At 34.9% G+C, this 21758-nt stretch overlaps 3 protein-coding genes across 3 annotated transcripts; all 3 read left to right on the top strand.

Annotated features, from left to right (window-relative positions):
• Positions 1-1162: 1162 nt before the first annotated feature.
• LOC129870963 (protein-tyrosine-phosphatase IBR5-like) lies at positions 1163-11236 on the top strand. The gene is made up of 5 exons (XM_055945833.1): positions 1163-1557; positions 8340-8439; positions 9506-9563; positions 9914-10020; positions 10592-11236. Exons 1-5 carry the CDS (start codon positions 1318-1320, stop codon positions 10903-10905), a joined length of 819 nt encoding a protein of 272 aa, XP_055801808.1. The 5' UTR covers positions 1163-1317; the 3' UTR covers positions 10906-11236.
• A 2495-nt stretch (positions 11237-13731) lies between these two features.
• Positions 13732-16585, top strand: LOC129870463 (clathrin coat assembly protein AP180-like). The gene has a single exon (XM_055945269.1). The coding sequence runs from the start codon at positions 14070-14072 to the stop codon at positions 16512-16514; it is 2445 nt and encodes an 814-aa protein (XP_055801244.1). The 5' UTR covers positions 13732-14069; the 3' UTR covers positions 16515-16585.
• A 1576-nt stretch (positions 16586-18161) lies between these two features.
• Positions 18162-21302, top strand: LOC129871129 (small ubiquitin-related modifier 1-like). Its single transcript, XM_055946009.1, has 3 exons — positions 18162-18303; positions 20723-20872; positions 21054-21302. The coding sequence occupies exons 1-3, from the start codon at positions 18220-18222 to the stop codon at positions 21117-21119; spliced, it is 300 nt and encodes a 99-aa protein (XP_055801984.1). The 5' UTR covers positions 18162-18219; the 3' UTR covers positions 21120-21302.
• Positions 21303-21758: the final 456 nt, after the last annotated feature.

Here is a 21758-nt window from a genome sequence, read left to right as displayed (position 1 = left end):
AATTATCCTCTTTGTTATTTCATCTGGGTCAATTTTTAACACATAAAATTTGGGTCAATTTTTAACACCTAAATTTACAATAATTTATCTTATTTTTCACTATTTTATAATTAGTCACTATTACTTCCATTAATCACCATGTTTTCTTTTTTCAATTAAGTAAAGCTATCAACTTATCTCAATAATGATGATTTTTAATTTTTGTAAAATTAGTGTGCAATAAAAAGAGGTGATCTTCCAAATAAAAATATTTTGCTTGATCTTCATTTCGTAGATTTACTGTTAATTTTCTTGTTTCACTTCTCAATGCATTTTTATGCTGGTATAGAATGAGTAATATTTAAAATTAGATGAATAATTATTTTTAAGATTCTTAACATTTTGTGAATTCTTTATCAGTCAAATTATATTTGAAAAAATTAAGAGATTTACTACTTTGGAATTTTCTCTTTGATTATGAATTATTTAGGAAAAAAAAAGAAAATCACAAATATGTGACGACGAAAGAAATAGAGTAACAAAAAGAGAGGGTGTGTGCAAGGGGGAGCGTATAAATAATTATTCGTAAATAATTATCCGTAAAGTTGAAGTGTTAAAGTAAGTTTTGTGATCAAATTTAAGGTGGATTTGATATATATTTCCAAATTTAAGTATGTACTTAAGCATAATTCAGTTTTTGATAAACACAAATAGGTATGTAAACTTCTATATAGTTGAACAAATATATACAAACATCCTGCTTTGACAACCTATGTAATAATTTGTGTCATATAGTATACGACATTCTATGTGCCATCCTATATATTATATATGTGTGCGTACTTATTTAATTTTATATAAATTTAAATTATTTACTTGAGCACATTAAAAGTTCAAATTAAAGATCATATTTATGTATTATGCTACATACTTATATAACCAAAATCTATTACTTACTCTGTTTAAAAAAAAGGACCTATTTTTTAAATTTAGTTTATTTAAAAAAATAACCCCTTTCCTTTTCTGATAATATTTTGATTTCAATTTTTTACCTAACATATTTAAAACTAAAAAATAATATTTTTTGATATATTTAACATAATTTAAATCTTGATATAAAGGTTTTTATCTAGCCCTTCCAAAATCCACAATTATTACTTGTACCGGAATCTATAAATATCAACCTATATCAATCAATTTCACCCCCAAATTTAGCCTAATAAAATTCCCAGTACGACGCTTCACTGACAAACACACTGGACAAAATCCACCAAAAACCAACTTCTTCCAAGTTCAAATCTTGAAATTTTTCTGTATATTCTGTAATTTAATCAAATTATGAGGAAGAGGGAGAGGGAAAATCCATGTGGGGTTTGTGGGCATTATCACAAATATGAAGAAGGTGAAGTTTGTGGGATCTGTGGACATCGAATGCCTGATGTATCTGATAAAGGTTCTACCTTTCAAGTCAGTGCTTTCCCTTCTGAGATCTTGCCGGAGTTTCTTTTTCTTGGGAGTTATGATAATGCTTCTCGTGCCGAACTTCTCAAAACTCTTGGGATTTCTAGGATTCTCAATGTTTGTAACTTTTTTTTTTCTTCCTAATTTATGTCTTTGTTATTACTTTTATCTTGTGTATATTTGCTTTTGTAAAGAAATAGAATTAACTAGAGAGGAATGGGGGTCAAGAGGATTAATCCAGTCGACCTTGACTAAGTTTTTTGAGGCATAGTTGATTGATTGAGTTGTTATTGGAGTGAAATGAACCTAAATGTAGCCATATGAATGAAAAAGATTCATATAAAAGGCACCAACTATTGCTTTTGGAAAGAAATAGAACTAAATAGAGTGGAATGGGTCAAGAGGATTAATCTAGTCGACCTTGTCTAAGTTGGTTTTTGAGGCATAGTTGATTGATTGAGTTTTTTTTGGAGTGAAATGAACTGAAATGTAGCTGAATGAATGAAAAAGATTCATATAAAAGACCCTATCTATTGCTTTTGGAAAGAAATAGAACTAAATAGGGCGGAATGGGTCAAGAGGATTAATCTAATCGATCCTAACTAATTTTGCTTTGAGGCATAGTCGATTGATTTATTGGTTGATTGAGTTGCTTTTGAGTAAAATGGACCTAAAAAATGATTGAAGCTAGGACAATGCTTCTCGTTCTGAGCTTCTCAAAACACTTGGGATTTCTTGGGTTATCAATGTTAATATTATTTCTTAATCTGTCTATTTGTTATTACTGTTTTTCATTTTTTTTTGGGTTTCTTGCGAACAGTTGCACTTGGAAAGAAATATTCCATCCGTTTAAAAAAGAATGACCTACTTTCCTTTTTAGTCTATTTCAAAAAGAATGAACCATTTCCTTTTTTGGCAACACTTTAATTTCAACTTTCCACGTGACATATTTAAGGCCATATGGTTAAAGGACATTTTGGTACATTTGACATAACTTTAATTTAGGACCATAAGATTGAAAAGTCTTCTTTATTTTCTTAAACTCCGTGCCAAGTCAAACTAGGCCATTCTTTTTGAAACGGAAGGAGTAGCACTAAATAAGAGGAATGGGTGAAAAGGATTAATCTCGTCGACCTAACTGATTTGGTTTTGAGACATCGTTGATTGATTGAGTTGCTTTTGGAGTGCAGTGGACCTAAATAGAGCTGAATGAATGAAGAAAGGTTCATATAAAAGACCCCAAGCAATCTGAGGTCGAGGCGTAGTCTCTTGATTGAATGATTAAATTGATTTTTGGAGCAAAAGTTGAAAGATTTAATGGTTTGTTGGGTGAAGTAGTTTATCAGTAGACTCGTTCTACTCTGGCATTTCGTCTCTGATCAAGAGCATGTTGTTGAGGGATTTGGTGATCTAGTTAGTAGTTCTTTCATTAGCTTTTGAAGAAATGAAATCATTCAAGTTGATGGATTTATTATTAAATACTTTGTCTAGAGGTAGGTAGGATATAAGGGTGGATTTAGGATTTAAAGCCCGTTTGGATGGGCTTAAAAAAAGTAACTTTTATGTATGAAGTGCTTTTAGAACTTTGAAGTGCTGAAAATTATTTTTATAAATAAGCAGTTGAGTGTTTGAATAAAAGTGCTTATGCTGAAAATAAGTTGTTGATGTGTTTGGCAAATAAGTGTTGTTAAGCGCTTATTTTCTGTCAAAATGACTGAAATACCCTTAAAGCTGTTAACACCATAATAAGTTGATTTAAAAGATTTTTAAACTCTAAAGTTGATTTAAATCAAAAGTAATTTATAATGTAAAATCACTTCCACTATAAAATGTTTATTTAAGTTAATTTTTTATAAATACATGTTACTTAAGGGGAAAATGTGGTATCATTCGATTATTAACTAAACATTTTTATAAATAAGTTAATTTCTTGCTGATCTATTAACTACTTCCCTTCCCCTCGGCACTCACCCTTAGGGATTAATAATTCAAAATTTAAATAATATGGTTTCTGATTATTGAAAAATAAAAGTTGAAGACGAAATGTTCAAACTCCTATAACGATATATGGAATTTAAATTTTAAAAGGTTCAAATATTTAATGCAGATTATATGATATCACAAATTAGAGAAAATTGGCACATGATTATCCAAATGAGCTTGCCCATGATTTGTTTTAAATTAAAACGTTGCTAGAATATGGGTTTATGGACTTTGGCTAATTCTATATCAATTTTCATAAATTTAGACAACAACTTCAGACAAAAAAAATTAAATAGAACTTCATACCAAAGCTTCAAATAAATGGTTGATCATATCTACAAATATTTTCAACCAAAACCACTCCACTATAAATATAAGAAGTGGAAAATATTCATATAATACAGGCATCAAGCATTAGAAATGTCACTAGCAATCATATCACGAAACCCCATCAAGCTCGTGGGAGCATCAAGCTCGTCTCACTGTCGGAATTGCCATAGCTGTGGCGTCTCTATCTTGGTGGACTTTAGCGGAAGAAATGAGGAAAATGAGGTGAATTTTAGGGTTAAAAGAATAAAAAGGGTAGTTTGGGAATTTAGTAAAAATATAAGGGTTATAAAAGTAATTTCCATGGTCAAAGAAAATGACTTTAAGCACTTAGAAAAAAAAAGTTAGGAATCCTAACTTTTCATTTTTGACTGACTTTAAGAACTTTATAGCTTAAAATTAGCATTAGGCAAACACGTCCAAAAGCTAAAAAGGGGCTTTAAGTTGGTTTTGACCAACTTAAAGCCCATCCAAACAGGCTCTTACAGGCAATGTGTGCATCATTACATAATACATATTAAACTTTGGTTAAACATTTTGTATTCATATATAGTCCAAGTACAGGGCACCTGGTTGCACCTGCACCTGCACCTGCTGCTTATGTGTTGGATTTATTGGATCTGCCTCTGGTAGGACAGCAACGTAACCTGAATTTCTCGGTCATTTAGTACCTTTTGCCATCTCTCTTTTGAGTTTTGAAAAGTAGACAGCTTCTGTCATATTTTGATTAACCAAGAAGAAAGCATCACTTATACCTTCCTCGAGTCATTCTCTTAGGGTTCAGTGCTGCGATGGGAGAGAGACTAGGGATTGAACTTGTAAAGATATGCTATGTAGCTCGGACTCTTCGAAGATGTCGATGAGTGCATATCGGATACTCCAAAAGTAGTGCAGTTCTGGAGAATCCTACATGGGTGCGACAACATTTTTGGAGAGTCCAAGCAACATAGAACATATGACATCTAAGCCTAACTCAACCCCATGAGCTAGCATATAAGTAGACGACCAATCCATTCTCCAACCTATGTGAGACTTTGACCCACTCTAACACCCGCCTTCACGCCCAGGCCCATCTGGAGCGTGGATCGGGAGCCCAAACGGGGATGGACCTGGCTTTAATACCATGTAAATATATGATACCTGGGCCTAACTCAACCTCAAAAGCTAACTCATGAGGAGATGATTGCCAAGTCCATATAAGCAGACCACCAATCCATTCTCCAACCAATGTGGGACTTTGACCCACTCTCACAGAACTTATCACTTTTGTCTTCAATACCTACCAATTCATTTGTTCGGATCATGTGAGAAGTCTTTCTTACAGTTTAATACTCATCTAGCTAATCATTCATAAGTTTCATACCTAGCTTTGGATAGCTATAAAGTTATAGGGAAATTGGGGTACTGATCTAAACTTTAAAGATGACCTTTCCTGCTTTTTTTTTTTAAAATTGATGAAGAAGATGACCTTTCCTGCTTATGAAGATAGTTCATGAAGGAGTGAAAAGTAGGAACATTGCAGGTATGGAAAGAATTATCTCAGAAGGGGCAGTTAGGTGCAAATAAACATGCTGTCAGCTAGGTGCAGAAGTGAAGCAAATGGGCTCTCTTTTACATGAGCATCTGGTTTCTTTTTGTTCGTAGCTTTGTGCAGTTACAAATGTAGTCTCATCTGAAATGATGTCAACTAGTTTTTAATGTCAATAAAATTTGTTCCTGATCTACTTCATTCAGTTATCAGATACAGTTACCTATTGAAGAAAATGCTAAAATTGCAGAAATTAACCAGTCATTTATCTTTTTAGCTAAGCATAGATACATTTTGAATACCAGCCTTTTCTCTAGGAAAGGAAGGACGGATATTTCTCTTTGCAATCTTATATTTTTTTTCACTTTTTTTTTTAAAAAAAGAAACATATAATATTTGACACTTAGCCAGAAAAGGAAGGATAGAAATGTGAGATAATGACATAGAAGCAACTTGTGGTACTTATCCAGAAAAAGAAAAACAAGAAATAAAGGAATCGACCAACTTATGGCTACATCAAATTTGATATCTTGGTCAAGTGATTGGTGTTTGGAATTCAGCTTCATGTATTTCCCTTGTAACACAAAAGCACCAGGATACTATCCCTTTTATAATTTAATATGCCTGGGCTAGGTCAGTGTTTGGGAATTTTTTTGTAGGGTTTATGCTTCTTTCTGTGCTTGGTAGCTTTGTCGATTTGTGATTTATAGGTAACAATTCCTGAAATTCTCTCTCACGAGTTATGATTAGTGAAAACCATCTTTATTTGATGACATGAAGTTTGAGGGAAAAATTGCTGCTTGATTGAATTAGATCATTTTCAGCTCGTGTATAAGCATGTGCATGAGAAAAGTTTCAATCATTAATTTACTGATATGGAATTTTATGCTTGAACTTTTTCTAATGCATTATTTCTCTGGAGGCAAAAGGTCATTAGTCATTGCGCCCAAGAGTGTGTCCTAGTGGTCAATAAAAGTGTGTTGAGAATCATCATGTCTCATGTTCAAATTCAGTGAGGGCAAGAACATTAGGTGAGTTCTTTTCATCTCTTCAAACCTTAGTGGGAAGAGTTACCCATACCTGTGGTGGGAGGTGTTAGGGTACATGAAATTAGTCGAGGTCCGCGAAAGCTGACTCGAACACCACTGTTTTATAAAAAAAGGTCATGAGTCGATAATGTGCCAAACCTACCAAGGGTATAGAAGTCATCAAGACAACAGTGATTGCCATGGAATGTGCTTGTACTTATGGTGACAGGATTAAGGTACAAGCATGTAAGAGCGGAATTGCCATTATTTCTAAATCACCAAAAAAGGAAGGAAAAATAAAATACCCTTATAAAGCACATTAACTGAGATTTTCTTTTCTGCTGCACCTTCATTGTCTTTCTGCCTTTAATAAGATTTAAGTTGCCAAGAGAAAAGAAAGAAAGAAAGAGGAGAAAACATCATTCCCTTTTAGGTTGAGTGCTTGACTATAGCTGTACTGTATCCTGATCTGTCTGTGCACATTAATGATTGGGAACATTTTATTTATTTTCTTATTCTTTATTTGATATGATAAACCCAACACCAATTTCCATACTTAGGAGCCCAACAATTCCTTATTTCCACTTTTTTCTCTTGGTAATCCATCCCCAACATAGTGGTTGGAGGGTCCTTATCACTAGGCAGTCTCTCCCTTGTCATTTTTGATTGGGGATCTTGATTATCTATCAAGCATTACTAGTTAATAAAGGAGATGGTGACATTTAGTAGTTCCATCCTTTTTGTACATATAATGGGGGTTCTGGGCCAACTTGTGTGTACCTCAGTTATTCTTTAGAGTTACCTGCGTTCTCCAAGGCTTAGCTTATGCGAAGGAATCAATTAGCTTTTTCCCCTCTGCTGGATCCAAACCCATTCACACCCTTTGGTGCAAAGTTCACAATTATTTAGTGGAAACTTAGCAGTGGACTAATTATATCATACCATATAACAGCCAGATCCTGATCAGGATTCTGTATATTTCTCAACTGAGCTGAACTATGACCCATTAGTTATACAAGTGCAATACATCATTCTCTAAGATTAGATCATTAGATGTAACTGAAAGATTGCAAAGAGATGTAAATGGCAAATTCACTTACTCATTCAAATACACAGCGCTGTTTTTTCTAATTTCTATACAATGCAGTGTAATTTTAATGAGATTCTTACGATTTGGAACAAAACTGAAATCTAGTTCTCCTCTTGGGTATTCTAATGTTCACTTGTAGTTGGTCTTAAAGTTTAGAAGTTGGAAACTTGGTTAGGGTTGATAATGGCTCTTCAAAATTGACGAAACAATTATGTAGAATGTCGATATTAACTGACCTGAAAAGGGCCTTTTGCCGCCAAATTTGCCATTCTTTGGGATAGACCCCAGGGGTTTAGGGGATGGAGTTTGAATATTTAGCTATATAATTCTCTACTTTTTTGTAAAGCATGTATGGGGTTTTGCCCCTATAAGTCGATATAATCTTTACCTTATCAAAAAAATTCGTTTAAATAAATGATAATGTATAAGATGAAAGGAACGAAGAATAATAAGAGAAGAAGAGGAAGTACAGTAGAGAGATAGAGTAAGCACTAGGTGATTCTTCCCATCTGTCCTAGTCTTGGTGCACATTGCTGGTGGGAGGTGACAGGTGTCCTGTGGAATTAGTCGAGGTGCGAAAGTTGGCCCGGACACCACAATCATAAAAGAAAAAAGAAGAGATAGAGCTGTGCAATAAGAGCATTTTAACTTTTTTTGCAAGATAAGTGAGAGTTGTCTCAATAACAACATTTTTCGCTTCTTTCCATATTTATTTGTATAGTATTTTGCCTCCTTCATATGGACTTGGATAAACGAACTGAGATATATGTACTTTTGGCTCCATAAAACCATAGTAGATATTACATAGTTTTCTCTCGGATCATATTGGATGGTTCTTTCTTACTTCAGAAAATATTCAATGATTACACTTTCACTTATTCTTTGTGGCCCATGTTCTTGATTGTTGATACTGGGTATTCACTTTTGTTTTTTCTATGTGCAGACAATACCTGCATGTCAGAATCTTTATAAAAATTCCTTTACTTATCACTGCCTTCAAGACGACCAAAATTTGGTATTTGATGATGCTATCCAATTTTTAGGTGAGTAACATTCTCTTTACTTTGTTTAACCTAATACCTCTAAGTTTGATTAGGAGACCCATGGAACCTCTCTTTGTGTAGCTCTTTAGTACGGTCAACTATTTTCTGCTTCAATGCTTTGTAGGTACCTAGTTGATTGAAAAATATAGAATGAGGATTGAATTATGTGAATAAACTAATAATCTATAAAACAACTCCGCTTCAATATCAAGCAAGTGGGTTTCAGTTTTGTGTTTTCATCCACTGCGTTGCCTCTGCAGTTCACCTTCCTTCTGCCTCTGAAGGTACAAATTGTTGAACATATTATTGGGTAATTAAAAGTGTTGTCCCTCTAACAACTTAATCTTTTACATGAAATGGTCGCACAACTTAAACATGGTATTGGAGCAGGCAAAGGTACTGAGTTTGAGTCTCACCAGTCTCCGCCACCCATTATAAAAAGAATTTCCATGTGCTTGGCCCATGAAAAAGAATTAAGCCCACACATAAGGAGTTGTGTTGAAAACATAATTAAGCAATTAAAAGTGTGCTCTCTAACAACTTAGGTTTTTTGATAAGCAATTAAAAGTATGCTCTCTAACAACTTAAGATTTTTGATGAGATGGTTGCACAACTTCATCACATATACTGTAGTGAGTTAAAACTTGTATAACTATATTAGGTGGAGTTAACTACCTGGACTCTTGTCATTCTTTATTGGACATTCAATGGTAACTATCTTTAGTTGAATGTTGAGCCATCTAATAGTTGATTGTTACAGATTTGTTTCCCACAGGTTCACCTGGAAAGACAATCCTTTTTTTTTTCTTCCAAACATTGTAGTAAGCTTTTCTGTGTACATGTATTGATACATGTCAGCATTTCATATCTTTCAACTCAAGACTCCGTTTACATGTCTCTAACTGTTGCGAAGGAAATTCATTTCTAAAGAAGATACCATCGGGCATCGACCTTGACTGCTGCAGTTGAAAATCATGCTTATGACCTCAAGCTTTTTCTTCAGTGATGTATCATGTTTTGTGGGAGGCATAATGCTGGCTAATCTGAGGATATTTCTTTTGTGCAGAACAATGTGAGAAAGACAGGGCTCGTGTTCTTGTGCACTGCATGTTAGGTAAAAACAGGTAAGGAGATTGATTATCAATTTTGCACCTAAACCTCTTTACAGTTTCCCTTTTTCTTTCTTCCGTTTTTTTGCTTTATCCTGTTCTCCTCCATTCTCTTTGTTCTTCCCCAAGTGGTTCTCCGCAATTAAGGTGTAAATGTGAAACTTATGCTCTTTTCTTCAGCTTCCGCTCAGGAACTTCATATAACATTTAGTGCTACCACATAATATTTCCTGATAATGACAAATGCAGTAAACTACTACAGCAGTTTTCTGGACTGCTTTCAATTAATTGCACTTGCAGAAACCACCATTTTGGTCTACGTGAGTTTTTTATATGTAGAACTCATAGACGTGCTTTTTTGATAGGTCGGCAGCAATTGTAATTGCTTATTTAATGAAAAGTAAAGCGTGGAACCTTGCACAGAGCCTTCAGTGGGTGAAAGAGCGAAGACCTTCTGTTGACCTAACTCAAGGTCACACCGCTATCTTTATAAGGATTTCTTCTTCTACTTTTTTCGGTAAAAGCTATAATATTAAGATTGTAATTCTACACTGCATATATTTGATATGACACACCCTGGTATGCATATAGTTGAAGAGGTCGGTAGTTAATCTTGATTTTGGATACTACTACTATACTTGAATGTAAATTGAAAAAATGGATGGAAATTAAAAACAAAACTACACAACATTGCTGCATTGTTGGTGGAATAAACTGTGACCAAGCTAAAAGAGTTCACTCATTCTGAGTGCAAGCATAGTGACTTCTCGAATTAAAAGCTCAGAGCCCGTTAACCTTTGTGTGGGTGGGTTGCAAGTTTGGCATATTAGTCACTTTGTGATAAGTGTTTCGATCTACCTTTTTTCCTTGAATCCCAGTTAGATTTTTAGTTATTTTGATTACCAGAACTCTGCTAACATTGAGTCACACAACCTCTCTCTCTTCACTTGGGTTATGGCTGCTCTTTGAAACTGATCTTAATAAAAAAGTTTACTCGTAGCTTTGCGTCTGTCTGAGATTCCTTTTTCTTTTTGTATTTACAGAGTTCTACCAGCAGCTGCAGGAGTACGAGCAGAAGATCTTTGGGTCATTTCAGAACCAGCCCAGCCCCGTCATGCCGGCCTTCTCTACTCCTGTGACATCGTTCAACTTTGGCTTCCCAAAGCCCAGTGATCCGATTCCTGCTCCAGCCTTCAACAATTCTAGTGCTCCTCCACTTTTTTCCCTTCCTGCTTTTGAAGTTCCTCCACAGGGATTCACTTTTGGAGCTGCTCATAATCAGCATACCGCCTCAGAAAGCCCTTTGAATGCCAATCAAAATTCAAATGGTAGTGACATTGCCATGGACAGTTCATGATACTATGGCGCCTTTAGCCTTGTGAAAAATCCTCAACTTCAACAAGTATTAAGAAGGTTATGCCAGTTGCTGATGTCAATCTACCATGTTTTTCAGAAGGTCGGATGTGAAGTGGAAGAAAATGCTTATAAAACCACTAGTTGTAGAGTTTGACATGCCCATATCTTACGGTGCCATCAAAATGGATTCGTTATTCAGGAAATCCAAGTAACTACTGCCTAATATGTATGCGATACTAAAGACTGTTTTCACTTGATCTCTTACAAACTAGATTTTGTTATATTATGGGAAAGGTGGGTGAGAGTTTCTGACGAGAAATGGTTTTCATTTATATCCGAGTTGAGCAGTGTTTCGCGTGTTTGTATTTAACTATAGTTAACACTCCTAAAGCTTACTCATCCAGAACATTGTGAACGCTAATGACCATTGATGGTGGCATTCCAAAAACTAAACTTTCATTAGTAGTCTAAGTTTACATTAAAGGACTTTGACTCCCATTTTTGCTCTTCATTTGCAAGAGGAAGGAAGAGAATGAAGATATGATATTAACAGATTAATATAGATTTAGTTTATGGAAGCAGACTTTAATTTCCATGGACCTTTATAGGAATCCATTGTTGTTCCTTTTCTCAGCTGTTAAAGGTTATCCTGAGTCGCAAAAGCAATATTCCCAAGGGTAGTGCCTAGTGATCAATGAAGTGGATTGAGAACCATGAGGTTTTAAGTTTATAACCTATTGGAGGCAAAAACACCTTGGTTATTTCTTCTCATCTATCCATGCCTTGATGCATAGAGTTACCCAGTACATATATTGATATTAGATAGAGTATCTCGTAAAATTAGTCAAGACTCAGACACCATAATAACAAGAAGCTAATGTTATGACACTCTTAAGGTTCCAAGAAGACCTACAATAGATAGAAGGGAATTATGTGCATAAAGGCATAATTAGTACTAGGTGCACACAAGATGGCTATGATGCCACGATTGAAAATGGCTAATGCTCTGACACTCTTAAGGTTCCAAGACCCACAATAGATAGAAGGGCATTATGTGCATAAAGTCATAATCAAGATTTGAACTTTATAATTTATCGTTGGGACTTTATCAAATTCTATTGATTTGTCTTTCTTTAGTGAATATAAAAGACATGTAGGATTTGAGCTAAAAATTATTGAGTTCGGATAAACCCGTAACATATACGCTATATCTTCTCCTTCAAAAGATGGAAAAGATTTTCTCTAGGTTGCTAGAAAGAATAGGGTATAATGGCATCTATGTTTACAATCACACAATAGGCAACTACAAGAAAGTAATTGCTTTATTGAGGACCCATATTTTCTCAAAGGGAAATTCTACCATTCAGTGTGGAATATGCATAGGATGGATATCAACAAGAAAAAGCACAAGTCAAGACAGAACCACACACATGCCATTCATCCACAAAAAATCAAAAGAGTTTCTCAAGTTTCAACATTAATGAAACAACCAAGTGGTACTGCAACATGGTGGGATGAATAAGATTCTTTTCGTGATCTGTTAATCAGGAATATAATTACGAATTTGAGTTGTGGGAATAAAAAAATTCTGATAGGAAATATGTTTTCCTTTAATGGGCCTTATGAAGCACGCATCCGAATTAATCATCAACTGCGTAATAGACCATGAATAAATACTTTTGACCAAAAAAAGTTCCTTCTTATCATGACAAGAATCGATTCTTTTAGGTACCTAACACCAGGTGGAGAATTAAAAAGAAAAAGTAATACTACAAGAATTGGTGTTTGAACCACACATGATATTCCTCTATATCATGATCAATCTTTCCCTTTAGAATAATTTATTTGATTTTCATTTTTTTTGAGGCATTGCAAATTACAATTGTATTTGAAGAATATTTATATCTAATCAATTATGTAGTGGCTCATTTTATATCCTTCTTAGTACTTTATCCATAAACTTATCAGCCCAAGTATATACCTACGTATGCACCCATAAACTTTCATGTGTTGCAAATTTTGCATGATTTAGGTATTTATAGTATGTTATAAATATAATTATAAGGTGTAAATATACTAATCATTATAGTATACAGGATTATCAGAAGATAATACTAAGTAATATGTTAGTTTCTAAAAGTATTTTTGGAGATTAGCAAATTGTGTTTGATCAATTTGAAAAATACTTTTATCAATATTAAAACAACAATTTCTTTTTTCATCAAAGTTCCAAAAGTGCTTCTTGGGGAAATTACTTGTAGCTTTTGAAAAACAACTTTTTCTAATATTCAAAATAGAGACGGATCCTAGATTTTTAGTTTATGAATTCTGATCATAATCTTTTAGCTTAAATGATTTCTTAATACAAATACAGAAATTGAGACAAAATCATTGAATTCTACCGAACCCTTAATTATAATGGTGTCTCCGCTCCGTGCCTCAAAACCGTTTGTTATTTTTTTCCCTCTTAAAAACTTGATCAAACACCTAAACTCTCTAAAACAAACACTTTTGACTTCACATAATCTTTGGCCAAACATGCTACTAGTCATGGATTTGATAATCTAAAATGACTAGCTGGTTATAAATTATTTTAATTTTCATATCTTATAATTAGAAGATTCACATGAATGCTCATCACGTTCAACACAACATTTTCCTTCATTAGTTTAATTTTCTTATTTTTTTTAATATCTCATATATTCTATACGTGTATGGATGTGAGTGGCTAATGCCTTAGTGTTGGTAGCGTTTGTACACTCTAAAATAAATAAAAAATGTTAGGCTGAGAGGAATACAAGGTGTCCCTCTCATTCTTCACAACACAAAGTGAACTTCAATAACCAAAATCAATTCAGAGAGGAAAAAAAAAAGAAAAAAATTTCCAACTAATTTTTTTCAACTAACTTTTCTCTCTGTCCCTTCAACCAAAAACTTCTCATCAATCTTGAATCCAAAAAAAAGTAATTCAAAATTGTTTTTTCACAATCTGCTTTTTTTCAAGATTTCGAGAAGTTAACAATCCAAGTGCCCCCCAAATCTTGTGTTTTGTTCTGTTTGTTGATCATAATCGCATTTTTTTGTAGTCACGAATGTGATCATTTTGGTGTTTGAATCAAGAAAAACTCAGTTTTTTTTTCGTGATCTTGAAAGGTGGGATAAATTATGCCAAGCAAGTTAAAAAAGGCAATTGGTGCAGTAAAAGATCAAACAAGTATTAGCCTTGCAAAAGTTGCAAGCAATACTTGTTCAACTCTTGAAGTTGCTGTCCTAAAAGCCACAACACATGATGATGTACCTATCGATGATCGATACGTACAAGAAGTCATCAAACTTGTGTCTTCCAACAAGGCCTACGCGGCTGCCTGTGCTCGTGCCATTGGCAAACGCATTGGCAGAACGAGGAATTGGATCGTTGCCCTCAAATCTTTGATGCTTATTCTACGAATTTTCCAAGATGGTGATCCTTACTTCCCTCGAGAGGTCCTTCATGCTATGAAACGTGGAGCCAAGATTCTTAATCTTTCTAGTTTTCGCGATGATTCAAATTCTAGTCCTTGGGATTTCACAGCATTTGTTCGTACATTTGCTCTGTATCTTGACGAGCGTTTGGATTGTTTCCTCACTGGAAAGCTTCAAAGAAGATATAATAATCGCGAACGAGAGAATTCTAGTAGCCATAATTATAGAACTACTGGTAGTAGTCGAAGAAGGGGTGATGAGCCCGTTCGTGACATGAAACCAGTAATGCTGCTTGACAAGATCTCGTATTGGCAACGATTGATTGAAAGAGCAATTGCTACCAGACCAACAGGGGCAGCTAAGACAAATCGTCTTGTACAAATCGCGTTGTATGCTGTTATTACAGAGAGTTTTGATCTTTACAAAGATATCTCAGATGGACTCGCACTTGTTCTTGATAGTTTCTTTCATTTACCATATCAATCATGTGTAAACGCCTTCCAAACCTGTGTCAAAGCTGCTAAACAATTCGAGGAGATCAGTGCCTTTTACTCCGTGTGTAAAAGCATAGGAGTTGGCAGGACATCCGAGTATCCAAGCGTTCAAACTATCTCAGAGGAATTAATCGAAACGTTGCAAGAATTTCTCAAGGATCAATCTTCATTTCCAGCACATACACAAAGCAAGTCACATTTGCTTCTTCCAGGCCCTGGTGGTGGTTCAACAAGGACCACGAGCAGTAAACGCGATAGTTATGGTTGTCAATCCGATTTTTCTATGGCTACAGAAACGACTGAGCCATACTCGGAGAAGAGTACTAATTCGCGTTGCACATCATTAGAAGATCTAATAAGTGCAACCGAAACATGGAAGAGTCCAGCTAATATTTCGATTGATTTGGAGGCCTATTCGGATATTCAATTTGAGAAGCAGTTACATGAAAAGGATGATACGGGGTCTACTCATTCGTTGCCTGTTTCAAATTCCATGGCTGATCTTGTATCCTTACCAGATTTGCAAGAATACGATGAAGACTCCGAAAAAAAACAACAAGAAGAAAAGCAACAAAGACAGGAAGCTGAACTTGAACAACACCACAAACAGAATCCATCATTAGATTCTACTACTTCAGCCAAAGGATGGGAACTCGTGTTAACTGAGGCTATCCCATCAACGTCTTTCAATGCGTTCCCTGAACAACCAAAACCAGATCATTTGTCAAGAAAGGAAATGAGAGCGGCAATAACACCATCAGCATCTTTCAACGCGTTCCCTGAACAACCAAAACCAGATCATTTGTCAAGAAAGGAAATGAGAGGGGCAATAACACCATCAGCATCTTTCAACGCGTTCCCTGAACAACCAAAACCAGATCATTTGTCAAGAAATGAAATAAGAGGGGCAATAACACCATCAGCATCTTTCAACGCGTTCCCTGAACAACCAAAACCAGATCATTTGTCAAGAAACGAAATGAGAGGGGCAATAACACCATCAGCATCATTCAACGCGTTCCCTGAACAAGGACAAGACAATGTGCCAACAAATGAAGCAGAAGTTTCTTCAAGCAATGGTTGGGAATTAGTACTATTCGAAAACATTCCACAAGCACAATCAACACAACACCCTACTACCACGAACAACAACAACAACGTTAATAGCTTCAGTTTCGCGACTTTGGATGACTTGTACAATCAGAATCAAACGCCATTTTATCCGAATAATGGCCTAAACTCACAATTCACCCCTAGTACAGACAACTTTTTGTATGATCAAAATCCAGCACCTCAACACTACAATCCATTTTTACAAGACACATCAATGGAGTTGACTATGGTACCAGTCACAGGTGCACCTGCCACACACCCAACTATGGCCACGAATTCATCGTTTACATTTCCGACGTCTGCTGACATGTTCACATCATCAGCACCAGCACCAGCACCTACATTTCAAGCAACTCCAACTTTTAGTGCTCAGAATCACACTACAGGGCCAATGCAGAGTACTAATATGGACGATCCATTCGCGACGTTTTCTAGTAGTGATCAGATGTTTAATGGCATCAGGAATGAGCAGAATTTGATGCAAGAACAACAATTATGGTTGCAGAACCAAAACAAAATCATAGCAAAACATAGGGCTTGATTTATATTACGTGTGTAAAATGAATAACTCTTGTTGTTATGTTTTACAAAATTGATTTTTTGTCATGTTAATTCTCCTCCCTTCTAGTATGACTACATTAATTGCATGATTTTTCGATCGAGTTTGTTTTTAGAAAACGTTCTTGGTGGAAAAAAAATGTGACTGAACGATCCCATTGAATCAAATTGGGTTAACAAATCTACGAAATGGTGAGAACTCTTGATCTCTTTTTGTATTTGAAAACGCTGTATTTAAATTGACGTCCTCTCATTCATTCCTCCTAATAAGTTTCACGCATTGATTTATACTAAAAAAATTCATCTCAATTGGATGTTTAGTTGTCAGTTGAAGAAGTCAAGTTGTGGGGTATATGATATATTCACGTATTACTCCTTTTGAAAAAGAAGTACAATATACATTTGTTTGCAACAAATTTTGAAGTGATTAAAATAAACTACAATCACATATAAAATATGATGGAACATGATTTTATTGATTAAATAATGTGGGTGCAATTCTGTTTGTTGCATTGATTCTTTTCTCCTTAGATTTTTTCTGTGATTCAAGGATTGTTGGTGGTTTATTTCTCGAATTAGGATGATTTGGACTTGATCTTCATGAAAAGATTTGTGGATTTTCTTGAACTATTTGATTATCAAGAAGATTCTGACATATCTTGATATCTTTATGAATATCTCAAGAGGTTATGAGATGTTCGAGATCACTTCTTTGAGAAAGACAACATTTGATGTTTTTATGATCTCTTTGTGAATACTCAAAAATTTATAGTATATCTGATATGTCTTTTCAAGAAAATATAATACATTTTATATACATACAAACTAGTCGAGTCCCATAAAATTTTGATGTCTACAACATTATTAGGAATGAATTCAATACTTTCTCCCCTCTAACTAATCGTAGTATAAAATCCTGTGTAAAATAATATTATAATTAATTAATTGCAAAAAATAAATAATTAAAAATTGCTACATAACACATGTATTAAGTTATTCATTTTTTTTTTGAAATAAGGATATGTGTATTAGAGGATTAAACTATTTAAGGGAAAAATATTGTCCTAAAATAATTCAAGTAATAATGATCTCTTTTATTTAATGATCAAAACGATCCCATTATTATTATTTATGGTATGGATAATTCATACATTATAACTCTGGTATAACTAGTATGTAATCAAAGGATGAGTAAATTGAAGATTAAATTTATTAAGTTAAATTTAACATTTTCCCCATTTTAATAGAACTTAGACTTTTCTTTCTATTTTGAAGTTTCTTACCGAAATTCAAAATCTTTAATTAAAAATAGAAATATAATATTTATTTCACCACAAATTTCAGTAAGAAAACTTAAAAGCATAATATATAGATATACACCTCAATTTATTTTCATTGTGTTAGTTGAACACTTTAACTTACAAAATAATTATTTAGACACTTTTAAAATTTATACGTTACGTCAATATCGGATGTCCACAATACACAATAATGATAGTTGAGATATCTAGATCTCTATTCTATGAGGCCAAAGTGTATTTATGCAAAACTTTAAAACTTGATAGACCATTTTGGACTTTTTTTTTTTCTTCCCATTCTCACCAATTATATATAAAGATAGAACCAGACCTTCAAGTTGCATAAATTTCAATATTCTCCATTAACATAGAGAAGAAAAAAAAGGAAAAATGTCGGGAGTAGCAGCAGGGGAGGAAGACAAGAAGCCCGCCGGCGATCAGTCTGGTCACATCAATCTCAAAGTCAAAAGCCAGGTTTTTCTTATTAACTCATTAGGGTTCTCTTCGATTGCCGTATGATTTAATTAGGGTTTTGTCAATAAAGAAAACGAGGGTTGGAGTAGGTTTTACAGAATAGGATAAGGGATAATTGTATGAATCCTTTCAATTTTGAAAATTTTGGGTCTAAATAGAGTGGCATAGATGTATATACTTGACCCGATTAGCTTTTTTTTGTTTTTTTTCAATTACACTGGTATCCAGACCAGCTTTCGTGCACCACGACTAATTGCCTTTTGGGTTGAGGGGTAGTTGATTGATTGATTAATTTTGAATGAATTGTTGATTGCACCTAAGGATGTGGCCTAATGGTCAATAAAGTGGTTGAGAACCCTGAGGTTTCAGATTCGAAGGGGGTTAAAAAAAATTAAACACGCTAATCAGGAAAAAAATATGTGCTTATTAGGATTTGAATCCGCGAGCTGAGACAAGCTAGGGCAAAATATTGAATCCCATTTGCCACTGAGTTAGTCATTTGGCTTATGCTCAGGGGGTTCAATGTTAAATATATACACATAAATTAAAAAATTTATCTTATATATGCACGTGGGTCCGCCTCTGGTTACTACCTGGTACCTTTTGCTAGTGGAAAGTGTCAGGTTTCTCATGGAATTAGTTGAGGTGCGCGAAAGTTGGCCCAGATACTATAGTCATCCAAAAAAAAAAGAATGAATGGTTGATTAGGCTTCTTTTACACTACTAAGGTTTTAATTATGTTATAATCCTATTACAAGGTATGAACTTGAGTCTCACATCGGTTTAATGGGGAGCTGATGCTGGGCTTGTATAGCTCAATAGTTTGCTTTTGGGGTGTGGTTATAGTTCTCTCTGGGTTGTATTCTTCGTGACCGTCGTGTCTTGGATGGTGACACTGGTATTGGAGGTGGTTTGTTATGATCCTATCCCAAGTAATGGGACTTGAATCCCATAATGGTTTAATGGGGAGCTGATGTGGGGCTCATATAGCCTTGGACTCTCTCACCTTAGTAGGTAGCTTTTCGGTATGGTTCTCCCTTGATTGTATCAAATTACTTTTATTCTACGACTTGTGAGTTGTGTGGCTACATTGGTTAAAAAAATGTTAACACCGATTTAAGTAGCATCAACTTACCTTGATTCAAGTATAAATTAGAAATTTGGACCTAGTGGAGGCAAGAAACACCGGGTGAATTATTCCTCCCATATGTGCAAGCCTTGATGAAAAGAGCTACCCAATACTTGTGCTCATGGGAGGTAGCAGGTACTCCTTGAATTAGTCAAGGTGCATGCAAGAAGGCCCGGACACCAAGGATATAAAAAAGAAAAGAAATTAGAGATTCGGAAGAAGAAAGAAAAACTTAATTTCTAACTGGTTATCTTTGACTCTTCCCAGATTGCTTATTGTTCTCTGCTGTATTTAGTCTAGTAATTGTTCTGTATTTTATTTGTTTCTACTCATAACCGATGGAAATAATTCTCAGACAGCACTTTTGTTATCCTTCATATAATTTTGTCACCACTCATTTCCTAAATCATTTTGCTTGACCTATTGGAATTAGTCTAGCTTGTTGGTGCTGTGAATGCTAATGTACAATGAACTAAATGCTAACACATGTTCTTCGATCTCATTATATGGTTAAAAAAGCTCAATAAAAAAGAGTAAAAAGGAGCCCCGGAAACAGAAAATAGATTGGAATATTGAAGAAAACGCATACCTAAGTAATCCTGAGATGGGAATATCGAGGTTGTTCGACTTTGTGCTAATGCTTCGAGTTGCCAGTGAGAAAAATATTAGTTGTACATATTTAGTCTATTGTCTCATTACAGTTTTCTAAGATCAGAGGAAGAGAGCCCCTGTAATTGTCATGTTGGATCGAGGTGTATTATCTTTTCTCGAGATTTAGATACCCTTTTTTCCCATCAATTTTAAACCAGGATATCTTGGTCTAGCTTAACAAAATGCTGCAAAAGATTATGACAATTGATGGCTTAGTTTGTCAGTCATCAATGGTATACTTTGTGAATGCCTGTTTTAATTATCTAGCCTTAGTTGAAGTTGTTACCAAATCGTGATCTGCTGTTTATTCTCGGAAAATAACCTGGGTTGCACCTCTACTTCTTGAGCTTTGAAATTTACTTTCTATTGCCAGTCCATACAATATTTCTTTTTGACTATACACATTTCATTCTGGCTATAAAACATGATATCATATGCAATTGTGTTGATTCTGATACGTAGTTGATGAAAAAATGACTAGTGAACCTTTTTCTTTCTTCGTCCTATATTTTATTTCCTTTCCCTTACTGTTATAGGAAGATGGGCTGCTCAGTAAAATTTTCTTGAAAATGGCCTTCCACATATATTAATGATAAAATGATAAGAGAACTATGTATTTGACTGGTTTTCTGGTTGCAGGATGGGAATGAAGTCTTCTTTAGGATCAAAAGAAGCACTCAGCTGAAGAAATTGATGAATGCTTATTGTGACCGACAGTCTGTGGATTTCAATTCAATTGCATTCTTGTTTGATGGTCGTCGTCTTAGAGCAGAACAGACTCCAGATGAGGTCCCTCTCCCCCTCCCCCCTCCCTCTCTCTCTCTCTCTCTCTCTCTCCCAAACATCCACACACAAATACAAATAAACAAAGCATAAAAGAATACCAAAAGAGGGTTGTGCATCTGCTTCGTGTTGTGCTTAACAATCGTGATTAGATTTTTTTTCCTTACAAAGTTCCTCCCTTTTGCAGCTGGAGATGGAAGATGGTGATGAAATTGATGCAATGCTGCATCAAACCGGAGGCGCAACTCTTTGAGTCTTCTTCTCTTTTGTTTATGTGGATGTGAGACTCTGTGTTTCAAGATGGTATGAACTTATTGAAATGCTGGTTGTGCAACTTTAGGACCTTTAGAGTGTTATGAACGGGATCGCGTTTGTGTGCTTTATGTTGAACTTAATCGCTAATATAACTTTGACATGAAAGTCATTACTTGCTTCACCTTTTAGTTTTCTGAAGATGACATGAATTCAGAGTCTCAGTGTCTTGTATATAACCCTTCCCAACCCTCAGAAAAGATTGGAAGCTTGGTGTTGAGAAACAGCTTCCACGCAGCCGGCTTGCACCTCGTATGTGATTACAGTTTGGTCCATTACCTCTACTTTAGCATGTGTATGGTTTCTATCTTACTGGTAGTTTGTTTTTCGAGCTCACCCCCAATGTTTTAGTCAAGTGGTAAAAGCGCATCCTCTGATGTTTTGGTTAGGTGCATGTTGTGTGAGTTCGAATCTTGCCTGGTATTTAAGGTGTAGAAGAGTAGATGTATGGACCAGTTGTTATCGAGCATCGAATTATGTTCGTTCCACGACCCTAGGGGATCCCTCGATTTTTTTTCTAATAAAAATATGTTTTAGAACTGCTATTCACATTGGTTGAGAGTCAGAAGGTCTCAGGTTC

The sequence above is a fragment of the Solanum dulcamara genome, chromosome 10, assembly GCF_947179165.1.
Source record: "Solanum dulcamara chromosome 10, daSolDulc1.2, whole genome shotgun sequence".
NCBI lineage: Eukaryota > Viridiplantae > Streptophyta > Magnoliopsida > Solanales > Solanaceae > Solanum > Solanum dulcamara.
This window is presented reverse-complemented; position numbering and strand designations above follow the sequence as displayed.

What these genes read in the sequence shown, in the direction of transcription:
- LOC129870963 (XM_055945833.1), top strand. Translation starts at nt 1,318, where the DNA reads ATGAGGAAGAGGGAGAGGGAAAATCCATGTGGGGTTTGTGGGCATTAT. An exon ending in TGATGCTATCCAATTTTTAG is followed by an intron (nt 8,440 to 9,505) that starts GTGAGTAACATT and finishes TCTTTTGTGCAG; the next exon opens with AACAATGTGAGAAAGACAGG. An exon ending in TTCTGTTGACCTAACTCAAG is followed by an intron (nt 10,021 to 10,591) that starts GTCACACCGCTA and finishes TTGTATTTACAG; the next exon opens with AGTTCTACCAGCAGCTGCAG.
- LOC129870463 (XM_055945269.1), top strand. Translation starts at nt 14,070, where the DNA reads ATGCCAAGCAAGTTAAAAAAGGCAATTGGTGCAGTAAAAGATCAAACA.
- LOC129871129 (XM_055946009.1), top strand. Translation starts at nt 18,220, where the DNA reads ATGTCGGGAGTAGCAGCAGGGGAGGAAGACAAGAAGCCCGCCGGCGAT. An exon ending in ATCTCAAAGTCAAAAGCCAG is followed by an intron (nt 18,304 to 20,722) that starts GTTTTTCTTATT and finishes TTCTGGTTGCAG; the next exon opens with GATGGGAATGAAGTCTTCTT. An exon ending in CAGAACAGACTCCAGATGAG is followed by an intron (nt 20,873 to 21,053) that starts GTCCCTCTCCCC and finishes TCCCTTTTGCAG; the next exon opens with CTGGAGATGGAAGATGGTGA.